Below are 12,815 nucleotides of genomic sequence, written 5' to 3'. Positions count from 1 at the left end.
TTAAATTAACAATTATGCAAACACGCTATACGCTTGAAAAACAACCTATTTCAGAATAAACGCTTCTATTGGCAAACGACCCTATGATCGATATGGCCATACGCACATGTGGGAACACAGCTCACATGAATACATAGGCACATACACTCTTAATTCAACTGAATTAGGTCACAATTAAGAGCAATTTGACTTTAATTAAGTTTAACTTCATACTGTCCAGAAAATGTACAAAGCAAGTGTACATTCGAAAGTACCAATCTACATTCAAATATGTCAGGGTTAACTGGCAGTAAGTTTTCACGTCTTCGTCAATGCCAAGGCCCTCCACTGAGCAACAGTGAGCTTAAGTAGCATTTCTGAAAGCAAGAAAACTGCTCTCTCATCAAAAATGCCACCTTTATGCCCTCACCACTCTGAAATAATCAGGAGAAACTGCCTGAGCAGTGGAAAGTCTGGATTCCTTATACAAAATGACTAAAGGATTAGACAGTATTCAGGGTTGAAGGTTATCTTCCCTATTACGACAAGCCTGTCCAAACATCACCAGTCCGTCTGGTCAGCAGGGAAAGAACCAGGTGCCAACAGGTGACAGCCCCTCACGACCTGACAAGGCGCTCTGGTCTGGCTTCTGCAGGACACAGTGGCCCTGCTGCCACGTGACAGTCTGTGCCAGGCCTCCTGCCAGGCCCCCTGGCACAGAGCAGCCTCAGCAAGAGGGGACCAGCTAGGAGCCCCCAGCAAGTCCAGGAGGAGGCAGAAGATGGCCCAGCACACAGTCCTCAAGAGACACTGCCACGCACACCTGCCTCTTCCGGCAGGTTAGACCCTAACCTATCCCGTATCCCAGAGCTAATTCCTTAACAAACACAACCTCTCTTTACCTCTGTCACTCGGCCATTCCCTGAAGATCTGTAAAGGACACTCGTCATCATCAAGGATAACTTCTTTAGCACCTTTTTCATCAGAATGCTGGGCTCCAGGAGGAAGCATGACCTAAGAGGAAATAAGAATTAACTGTGACTACACCCAAAAAGTGAATCAGCGGGTGTTTAAAAGAATGTTTTGTTTTTGAGGAAATAAAAAAAAAGTCACTGTAAACCTGAATTGTTCAAACACTATAAACAGTCCTGAAAAACAGGGGCAAAAGTGAGGGAACAGCTTCCAGTAGAAACCTCGGCCAGCTGACCAGACCGCCGTTACTGGCCTGGCCCTCTGTCCGCCCCGAACGCTAGTCGGGTCTGCTCCCCGACACGCTCTGTCGGCAGGCTGCCTGCGGTGCTCCACCTGTGAGGAGGTTCTTAGAGAAAGAGGACTGCGTCACCGCAGACGCGCCGGCCCACAGCCTACCTTCCACGGTCACACGGGTGTTAAGAAGGCAGTTCCATCTAACACGTCCTCTGCAGGAAAACCACAGAGCAGCAGCAGAAGAGACCAGCTTTCCTTTCCTCGTACAAAATTCATTTTCTGATTAAGTTATAATCAGATAGTTTAGATGCAGTACATGGCCATTCACTGAACGAGGGCTTTTAAGATACTGCACGCACGATACTCACACATCTGTAGCGCTGTATTACTTTTTATTCCATTTTAACGGCAAGCAATTTTCTTAATCATTGGAAAAAAAACTCCACGACAGAGAGAAAAGAGCCAGTGACCAGGGCCCAGTCTCCAATGCCCTGCTGAGTTCTAGCCCATCTCTCAACACCAACCAACACACGACTACAGAAAACAAAGCTCTACTGGCACCTGGAGATTATTTTCAATAATGTTATAACAGACATTATGCCCGATTATATCATATGCGCATATACCAAGTGGCTTGGACGTCTACAGAACCGTATAACTTCTCTCTACACTGCTACAAATTACCCTAAAAAGACGTTTATTATTAATACGACACACCCTTACGCTGAAGTAACTAATGTTTCCTCACAGTGTCTTGTACTAAATGTTGCATCCTGGGCTTGGAACGCACGCTGCTCCAGGGTCTGACCTGCACTCGTCTCCTCGGTCTCACACCCTGCCATGCAGCCTCAGAGAGCAAGTCCCTCGGAACGTCTCCGGATTCTCCGCCAGGCCACGAGACCCCACGCAGCACTGCACCTGCACGCCCCTCCCAACTTCGGGGTCCAGCGAGCGGCCCGGGAGCCGTCCCCAACCTCGGCGCCGGCCGATGCCTGCATCTCTCATTCTCGGCCTGTCTCCCTCTGCTGTGAGCTCTTCTGAAAGCAGGTCTCAGCTTTGACCTAACACAGCGTCCAACACAGTCAGCACAGCACCTAACCAAGAGCCGGCACCCGCCTATGCACTGAGTAACTCGCTGAAGAGACAGAAGAGATGAGTGAGTGAGTATGGAAGAGCTTCGTACCACATGATCAGTGAGAGGGCAAGAAAGCAAAGGATTTCCATCTCAAGGATAAAAACAATCATCAACCCCTAACTCATTTTGCCTAAACTAGCAGGGAACAAAAGAAAAAAATGCTCAAGAACACAGTATTTAGAACAAAACCCCCAAACTACGTGACCCTCAAAAGCATCATCAAATGATTTCAAAGAGACTATCAGAAAAAGCCCAAAGAAAGTATTTCATAACTTCATGACTCTGACTAAGGCGCTCTTTCATTTTCTCATTTTCATCAATAAAATCAGGCGGAAATTAAGGAAAGGAAAATACACACTATGAAGTCTCCTACCACACAGTCTCTCAAACGCAGCTTCAAGGAACTGAGAATCACTGCACAGACTTACACACAGGACAAGCGCCCCCCTGGCAGACCCCTGGGCCTCAGCGCCAAGAGTCAGGCGGCGGTGGCCGAGCTGCAGCCTCGGGGGCACAGCCTCAGAGGCCCAGGTGGGAAAGGGTCAGGCCCCTGTTCGGCAGTGCAGCCTCTATTCACACCACTGCTTTGCTGTTTTCATCCTCAGACACTTTCCACAGTGGTTATTAACTGGAAGTATGAGGAAAACGGACCCAAAAACCCCAAATCCTTCAGGTCTGGGAGACACACTAGTGTTATTTCTTGGACAACCTCTCTCTCCACTTCCTACCGCTTTCTGTGCCTGGCCCTCCGTCAGGAGACCTTGACTCTCCCCATCTCCCGTCTCTCTGCCCTCTGCAGATGTCCTTCGCACCCCCTCTCAGCCCTCCTGCTAACACTTGGCCCCCAGCCCTTCTCTGCACGCTCCTCCCACAGCACTCTGGTCCATTCCCCCAAGCACCGGCCCAGCCCTTCTGTCTCAAGTCTCGGCTTTTGAACACTTCCATCTGCTTTGTCTCTTTTATCTCAGGTTCTCTCATCTGCTTGGGTTGGTCTGTCTTTCACTTTAGAGGCATTTTCCAGCATCTGTTGAGTCCGGGTCGTCCTCTCACACTGATGGCGAGCCCAGGGAGAACAGGTGGTTCTGGTGAAGGTGCCTGCTAGTGAGCCAGGACGTCCACAGGTCAGAGTTCATACAGGCTGCTCCTCCCTGAGAGACGGCGCCGTCTGGAAAGAATCGCTCATCTTCTGGCTGTCGGGACTCGGGGCACAGCCTCCCTCCATCCTCCTGCTTGTGGTGAAGCCCTTGCTATGCCAGGACCCCAACCCCGCAGTATGACCAGGGCCTTCAGGAGGGGAGGGACAGGGCAGCCAGAACGGGGCAGGCAGGCTGGTGGAGGCTACTCCCGGAAACAACTCTCGGGACAGCCTGTCCTAAGATGGTTTTCAATGCTGCCGGCAAATGCTGGAGCCCCGTACTCCTGGGTCCTCTGGGCTGGGACGCAGGCCCCTCTGCAGGTGGCTTCCGGCCCAGCAAGTCAGACACGCCTCCTTCAGGTCTTGCATTCATATCTACGGCCACACCAGCCTGAAAGCGCCTGGTCTCGGAAGCTAAGCAGGGGCGGACTGGTTAGTACTTGGATGGGAGGACTGCGTTCACAACTACTGCCATCTCTTCTCTCGCGCCCTTTGTTCTTGTGCATTTACACAGGGATTTTTATTCTTTTACTGTCATCTCAATGGGATAAAAACATCTGTCTTCTCATCTATTTTCAGCTGAAAATTGGGCTTTACTCATAAAATTATAGATCTAGCAAATGGTTTTTCCAACAGAATATAAATTCTCAGCTTTACAACAAAAAGAAAAAGCCATAAAACTCAAGCAAGGCCTCTTATTTAACTCCCTCCGTAACAACACTACCAGCACCGCTGAGAGCTCAGAGCAGACAGCACTCAGCTCACAGCCTGAAAGACTGAACACTGCTAGGGTTCTGAGTCGTCTGCACAGTCAGTGCAAACCCACCCACAATTCCAGCAGGTTTTATGTAGAAACTGATCAGCTGATTCTAAAACTTACGTGTAAATGCAAATAAGCTGGAATAACCAAAGCAATTTATTAAAGCAAAAGGAAAAAGTGCAATAGGGACTTTATATGATTTTAAAAGACTTATGATAACCTACAGTAATCAATATAGCTTGATATTGGCAAAAAGATATGTAAATGAGACACCAGATTCCAGAATTAGAACCAAAAATATATATGGCCAACTGATTTTCCACAAAGGTACCAAAGCACAGAGGGAAAAAAGAAAGCCTTTGTAACAAATGGCACTGGGTCACCTGGGTGTGGGCACAGAAGTGACTCTAACGTCATACCATACACAGACATTATCTTGAAACGGAACATACAGCCCCAATGTAAGACCTAAAGCTATGACAGTCCTAAAATAAAATACTGGTAAAAGTGTTCACAACTTTGGAGGTAACAAATCTCATTTAGAATTTTAAAAGTATAGAATGCTAAAATAGAATTACCAAGTTAGACTTTAACAATTTTAATCATTGAAAGATACCACTTTAAAAAATGAAAAGGCAAGCCAAGCCACAGACTGGGAAAAAACATCCACAGCCTATGTATCACACGTGGGACTTAATATATATACAGATCATCACGGAAATGTAAGAGTTTCCACAGTGAGATACAACAACACACATCAGAATGATGAACAGGGAAGACAGTCGACCAAACGAGAGATGAGTGCAGAGAGCGCAACGGGGTCTCTCGTCTACATGTGGGGAGCTGTAAGTGGTACAGCCACGCTGGACACGCACACATGTGCCTCCTGTGGGACTGAGCCCTCTCCTGAGTCTTTACTCAAGAAGAGAAGTACTTCTATGAGAAGACCTACAACGTATGCTCACAGCAGTTTTACTGTAGGAGTTAAAAAACGAAACCTGGAAACTACGCAAATTCCATCAACAGGTGATGGACGAACAAGCTACGCCACACCCACATAATGACACACACAGCAGAAAGAGGCCCAGGGAGCTTCTGGGGGTGTCCCTGTGCTGACTGGCCAAAACTGACAGTGCGGCAAACTTCAGTACATGCAACATATCATGCTGTAAATTATTCCTAAATAATCTTGTGGGAGGAGGAACTAGGACTACCGCACTGTGATTATTTAACAATCAATTGCTGAGATGAAAGAAAGGAGGACACCTTTTAAAATCTACTTTCAATGAGATTCTGACAGAAATAATGGTTACAAAGAAGCTAATACCTACTTGGGACTGACTTAAAGGTGAAGGATTTACCAGAAAGTTTGTCTTACAAGAGAAAAATCTGCTTGATTTTACTCAGTGTGACCAAATCAATTCTGAGGTATAAAATTTCACTGTTATTTCTTGAGAACTCAGGTCAAAGACACAACCTTCATTTCCAAGAAATTATGGATGGCAACTAAGTCTATCAACCAAATGTTGGTTAGTGACAAACAGCAAACCAAGATTCATTTAAATGCTGAGTTGTTACGTTAAGAAAACAGTCACTAAAGCAGATTTTACGAAAATAAAATTGTTACCTATATATTAGTATATATGCTAAAAAAAAAATTGGAAGGGTACGTATGAAGACGTAAATCTCGCTTATCCTTTGGTATCAGAACTACAGAGAATTTTTATCTTCTTCGATTTGTCTTTTTATAATTAGTTTAAAACAAACAGAAACACAAACTACTTTTGTAATGGAGGGAGGATGTTGTCTTTTATACATATGCCCACGTCTCAGTTTACCAGATTCTAACAATACAGCAGGGAGAAAGTCAGCCCACGTTCAACTCCCACATCTGCCCACGTGAGCGCCACATCCGCGCCCGCGTGAGCGCCACATCCGGGCCCGCGTGAGCGCCACATCCGCGCCCGCGTGGCCTGGGAGCACTCACACGGGCAATGCAGTAGTCCCTGGGGTTCTCCTTCTCCAGGCCGTACTTCTCCAAGGCTTCGGCCACAGCGAAGTCTGCGGGGTCTGTAGTGGACAGCAGGATCGTCTTGTAGGGAATATTTGGTTTTAAGCTATCTGCGTAAATTCTCAATGTTCCACCTGAAAAAAAAAGTTTGACATCTTTAAGCACAACTTTTATTTTACTCCAACAACAGAGAGCTGTACGCAAATTCCAGCCTCACTTCCTGTTAAACACCACCCATGGCAGGACCATGCTGGCCCAGCAACCCTTAGCCAGAGTGAACGAGAACCAGCTCTGTGTGGTAAGGCTGCGTGTGTCCTCTCCTCGAGCCCACGCTGCTTTCACGCCTGCTCTTGGTGGAGGATGGAAAGGCGCGTCCTGAGCACTGCCCCTTCTCCACCTGCTCCCCGACGCCCTCACCTGCACCAAGCTAGACACCGACCCTCCCCAGTTCCTCAACTTCCTGACCAACAACCGCAAACTCGTCCCTTCTCCCTGTGAACTAGGGCAGAGCCATCCGGACACCCCGAGGTTTTCTTCCTTGTACGTTTCTCTTTAATGGATTCTTTACATGTTGTATCATTGCATTTTTGGTGTCATAATTTGCTTTCTACTTACAAGATTTTTAAGCCCTACAATTTTAAGCCTAGATGAAAGACTCCTGGGGCAGGTGTGCAAGTCAGGCAAGGCACCATGTTCCCATGCCACATGGGACCTGGAGGCGGGGGACACATTTCCTTTGACTTCTTTGTTCCACCTTTAAGTTAAAGAGTGAGAATAAAGATCTGTGCACATTCAAGCAAACTCTAAACTTCTGTGACTCCCGGTCTGCTGAATTCTAATGCAGTTATTCTGGCTACTGAATGCTTCTTACACCCTTTGCACACAAGTCTAGCACACACTGCCTCATGACAACCTGACACCAATAAAATAATGCTGGTCTCCTAAGATAATCAGCAAGTCCAGGCTAGCATTAGAATGCAGACCTGCTGACGTAGGCCAGGAGGCAAGCTATCTACAGACTCACAGGGACGAAGACCCCCCAGCTCAACAATAAGGACGTAGCCCGGACTGGTCACTGTCACAAGCTCTCAACAGCTTGTAAAGGGTAGAAATTAAGGGGAGAAAACTAACAAGAAGGGGAAGTAAAAAAGGCAGATCTTTTAGAATGTGTCTGAACTTGAACGACTGCTAGTTTAACACAAGTAGATACAGACCAATGTATATGGACCCACAGTGTCCACAAAAACCTCCAATAAACACAAAAACTCCAAAGAAGGAAACACAAGAATGCCACCAAAGAAAATCAGCAAAATACAAGGGAAGGAACAAAGAAACAGAGGAAAACTACGTACACTAGCAGAAAACAAGTAACACGGCGTAAGTACATACCTATTAGTAATTACTTCAAATGTCAACAGACTGAACGATACAATCAAAACACAGGACAGCTGATTAGATGAAAACAAGAACCATCTATATGCTGCTTATAAGAAACTTCCCTCAGAGCTAAAGACAAACCGACTGAAAGTGAGGGGACAGAAAGAGACAATTCATGCAACAAACAACAAGAAAGGGGGGCAGCAATGATGAAGGGACACCAATACAGGATGCTGATGCACGCATTCACACGCGTGTGCCCGCACCGAGCCCTGACTCTAGGCAGCTGAGCTGAGCAGGCATGGGGAGAGGGCCTGACGGTAACACAACAGCACCAGGGAGCCTACCGCCCAACTCATCCAGGGACAGGTCAACAGAGAGACGAGTGGATGCAGTCTGATTTAAGAGTTTTTCACTGTAAAAGCACAATACCACAGAATCAGCACAACCAAAACAGACATCTCCCTAATCTCTGAGGAGAGAGAGACAGGAGAGAAGCTAACATTTTAAAACTCCTGCTGGCAACTATAACCCGTCTATATAAACACACATTTCAGTTCTAAAGCTAAGGGAGGATCGCTCCCCTATTGGGAAGATGTACAATGCGTGGCCCGCAGAGCAGAAGGATCCAGGGCAGCACACGCGGCTCCCAAGGCTGTTCACAGGAAGCTTAAGTGGAAGCGCTGACCCCACGGGCATTCTGAAGTCACTCACACTTGGGAGGCATCAGAGAGTAAATACACCCGAGTGCTAAAAATACTCTCCAAGGTGCAGAGCCAGAGCCTGCTGCAAGTGACGACTTCTGACCGTGAAGGGAGTCAGACAGTGTGTGTGAGCGCCTCACGAGAACCCAGGGACCACCCTGAGGCTAAGAGGACGGCAGAACGACACACACTGCGTTACTCTCTTCCCACCATGACATCACACCAACCCAGCAGACACAGAGATTACAGGGATACATTTCTCTAGGTTACTTATCAGACACACACGGACAGAACGCTTCAGCGAACCCTACCTGACCGTTGTAGTGTTAACACAAACAGCTGCTCTACCCGACATAACACCTCAATGTACCCTACCTGACCGTCTCAGAGTTAGCACAAACAGCTGCTCTACCCGACAAAACACCTCAACGTACCCTACCTGACCGTCTCAGAGTTAGCACAAACAGCTGCTCTACCCGACAAAACACCTCAACGTACCCTACCTGACCGTCTCAGAGTTAGCACAAACAGCTGCTCTACCAGCACGCTCTGGTTTCTCGGGCTTCCTGGAAGCTTGCACAGGCAGCTGGACCGCAACCATCCCTCGAGCAGACAGCCCTCCTCTCCTGGGTGTCCGCCGTTTCTCCTCCTCGCCCTCCAGAGGCCTGTCCTGCTTCCTCCGTCTGCACCTCGACAGCGGCCTTCATTCCAGGTCTGGATTACCTGCACCGTCTCTTCCATGCCCAGCGACACCGCTGACTGGTTCTCAGTCACCAAGCTGGCAGCTCCTCCCGAGACACACGAGTGAGTCTGGGCTTCCCCTCCAGACGTCCCTTCACCCCGCAGACCTGCAGCCATCCAGCTGCAAACAGGGTGTCATCCTGAAGGGCTCCCCTCCTCAGAAAACCCCGCCAGGTGCTGGCGCCCTCCCTTCCCTCTGCTGGCGCTTACCCCTCCTCTCCCTCCTTACGGCCGCCGTCCATGACCGCTCAGAGTCCGCCCTTCCAGGGCCGCCCGAGCGTCTGACACGGGCGCCTGCTTCCAACCGCAGCCCCCTCACGTGCACCCTCTACTCCGCTCTCAGAGCAACCGCCGGACTCGAGGCCTGGGCTAGACTGGAAGCTTTCTACTGATAAGCCCCTAGCTTGCACTTTTCCGACATTTTCCCTAAAACGTTTACATTTTTCCTGCCTCATCTTTGTAGTCCCTCTCTTCTTCCTCCTTCTTTTTCAACGCAGATATTTTAAAGTCATCTCAAATCCCTGCTGGAACAGACAGGACAGGTCTCGAAAGCCATCTGTTAAATTATTTATAGAAGAAGAAGTCTCTCAGCACCCTAGTTTTTTGAGTCACCGACACTACAATTCCCATGAAACATCATGAAGACTCAGCTCGTAAGGGCCCTAATCGCCCCAGGAAAGGCTGACAACGCCCGCCCCCGAAGCACCTCAACGTGGCCCCGTGGGAGAGCCAGAGCCGACGACCTACCCGGTGGGACATTTTCAGGGAACGCCGCATCAGTGACGCAGCCTTCTGATACAGAGACTTTCTGAACAAACGACTCTTTCCTAACAAGCGAAACTACTGAATAACTAACTTGTGACTTTACCACACTTACTCACACAAGTCAGGCGCGTCCCTAGACGACGGCGCACGCCAGGCGCGTCCCTAGCCGGCAGCACTCGCGTCACGCGCAGCAGCGGGCGCCGTGCGCATCACTAGACAACAGTGCACGTCAGGCGCGTCACTAGACGGATAAGCAGGCATGGCGTGCGTCAGGCGCGTCCCGAGCCGGCAGCACTCGCGTCAGGGATAAGCGGGCGCGCGCGCATCAGGCGCGTCCCTAGACTTCGGGGCACGTCAGGTGCGTCACTAGATGACAGCGCACGTCAGGGGAGTCACTAGACGCTGGGGCACGTCGGGCGCGTCCCTAGACGTTGGCGCGCGTCAGGCGGGTCCCTAGCCGGCGGCACTCGCGTCAGGGATAAGGGGGCGCGCGCGCATCAGGCGCGTCCCTAGACGTCAGGGCGTGTCAGGCGCATCCCTAGACATCGGGGCACGTCAGGTGCGTCACTAGATGACAGCGCACGTCAGGGGAGTCACTAGACGCTGGGGCACGTCGGGCGCGTCCCTAGACGTTGGCGCGCGTCAGGCGGGTCCCTAGCCGGCGGCACTCGCGTCAGGGATAAGGGGGCGCGCGCGCATCAGGCGCGTCCCTAGACGTCAGGGCGTGTCAGGCGCATCCCTAGACATCGGGGCACGTCAGGTACGTCACTAGATGACAGCGCACGTCAGGGGAGTCACTAGACGCTGGGGCACGTCAGGCGCGTCCCGAGCCAGCAGCACTCGCGTCAGGGATAAGCGGGCGCGTGCGCATCAGGCGCGTCCCTAGACGCTGGGGCACGTCGGGCGCGTCCCGAGCCGGCAGCACTCGCGTCAGGGATAAGGGGGCGCGCGCGCATCAAGCGCGTCCCTAGACATCGGGGCACGTCAGGTACGTCACTAGATGACAGCGCACGTCAGGGGAGTCACTAGACGCTGGGGCACGTCGGGCGCGTCCCTAGACGTCGGCGCGCGCCTGGCGCGTCCCGAGCCGGCGGCACTCGCGCCAGGGGTCCGCGGGCGCGGCGCGGGGCCTGTACCCGAGTCTGGCCGCCCGTCCGAGCTCCGGAACTCCTGCATCCTCCTCTCCAGCTTCTGCTGCCGCCGCCGCTTCATGACCACCTCAGGGTTGGAGATGGTTCGCGTAAAGCTGGTCTCAGGCATGTCTTTGTAGACCTCAGCGGCCAGGCGAGAATTCTCACTGTGGGGAGAGAGGGAGGAGCAAGACACACGAGGCTACATTAGAGACAGGCTCACCGCTCGCACCGGACTCACAGGGCGCGGGTCTTCCAGCGCTCCAGAACCCTGAGCAGTTCTGCCCTGCCCTGGTCTAATTACGACAGATGAAGTTTCTCTCGGTACAAACTAAACTGCTGAACTAGGCAGAAACTCCTAATTAAAATTTTATAGTTGTTTACAGAATTTGAGTATTCATTAATAAAACTAAAAGAAAATAATTTCAGTTATTTCTACAAAGGTTCTCTATCTCAAAGAGATTAAATAAGTGTTACAGCATTGCAACCACAAGAAACAAAGAACTGAATTCACATTAGCAAAAATCTGTCTTAAAATTACGGATGCATGCTCACTCAATCACGTCCAACTCTCTGCGACCCAGTAAGTCTTGAAGAGTCCAATGGCATGATTCTTTAACAACTGAAAGACTGAAAAAGGAAATAGCTCCCAAAGTTCCTACAGTGGGTCAAGTATATAGAATGACGAGTTGAAAACTAAATATTTAGGTAAGACTAATACAGGGCTTCCCTGGTGGCTCAGACGGTACAGCATCTGCCTACAATTCGGGAGACCCGGGTTCGATCCCTGGGTAGGGAAGATCCTCTGGAGAAGGAAATGGCAACCCACTCCAGTACTCTTGCCTGGAAAATCCATGGACAGAGGAGCCTGGTAGGCTACAGTCTATGGGGTCACAAAGAGTCGGACACGACTGAGCGACTTCACCTTCACTTTCAATATACTTGACTAAATTTTGATATATACTTGAAAGATGTCATAAAAATCATAAAATAATTTCATCAAATAAGTTAAGCTCTGAATCTATCATTGAACTTAACTCATTTTAAGTAGCCTACTTTCTTAACACAAATATTGTTCATCCTGTACACTAACAGAATGACTACAGCCTAAGTTTTAAATTCTCCTCCTTGATATTTTTCATATGTGAGCAACCTACGTGTGCAAGTTCTTCCTCTTGCATAAATGCACTGAGTAGAGCCTCACTATGTAATATACTATACTCAGGAGTTCATGCTCATCACACAGGCATCTCTGCCTAACAGGTTAAGATCTGAATCCACTCTGATGCAATCCACAATGGCCTCCAACTCCACTCTAAAGTAAACATCCTTCACTGACAAATGGTTAACATCCTCAAGACACATGGGACACTTAGAATCAACCAAAATATGAGAAAAGATGACGTCACTGCAGCAGAAGCGCAGAAGCGGTTAACAAGCGTGCAGAGGCAACGGCCGTGCTAATGGTGAAGCCAGCTGCGCTGACGCGCTCACACACACCGCAGGGATCAGACACTGCTCTGTTACACTCGCCAGTCCTAAGGGAGGCATGAGGGGCCCGCGGGCTGGAGACCCTTGTCTGGCAGCACAAGCATGCCACAGTGTCTCTGAGCCATTCTTCCGGAATATTTCCTAAGGAAATAGTCAAACAAGTCCTCAAAACTGGAGAAACAAGGACGTTCGCTGGAGTGGATGCAGTCAACACCGAGACGCGGAGGCGGCCTTGGAAAAAGCATCTCATGATGGAATGAACTGACTGAGCTGAAAACCCATGAGGCTACACAGAGGCCAGGAGACTCAGGGAAGAGCAGAGGCCAGGTTCTCCTCACGCCTCCCTTCTGTTACCCCCTCAGCTCCGAGATCAGAGGCACA

At 49.7% G+C, this 12,815-nt stretch overlaps 1 protein-coding gene across 6 annotated transcripts in view; it reads right to left on the bottom strand.

Annotated features, from left to right (window-relative positions):
- AFDN (afadin, adherens junction formation factor) overlaps nt 1-12,815 on the bottom strand; it is a 113,142-nt gene that overhangs the window by 61,248 nt on the left and 39,079 nt on the right. For all 6 annotated transcript variants that reach the window (XM_068985422.1, XM_068985420.1, XM_068985424.1 and 3 more), the window contains exons 5-7: nt 10,950-11,110; nt 6,203-6,360; nt 882-993 (exon numbers count right to left, since the gene is read on the bottom strand). In XM_068985422.1, coding sequence (XP_068841523.1) covers nt 882-993; nt 6,203-6,360; nt 10,950-11,110 — 431 coding nt within the window. The remainder of the gene's footprint in view (nt 1-881; nt 994-6,202; nt 6,361-10,949; nt 11,111-12,815) is intronic.

Source organism: Capricornis sumatraensis, chromosome 13 (assembly GCF_032405125.1).
Source record: "Capricornis sumatraensis isolate serow.1 chromosome 13, serow.2, whole genome shotgun sequence".
In the NCBI taxonomy this organism is placed as follows: Eukaryota; Metazoa; Chordata; class Mammalia; order Artiodactyla; family Bovidae; genus Capricornis; species Capricornis sumatraensis.
Note: the sequence above shows the minus strand (reverse complement) of the source record. Positions and strands in the feature narration are given on the sequence as shown.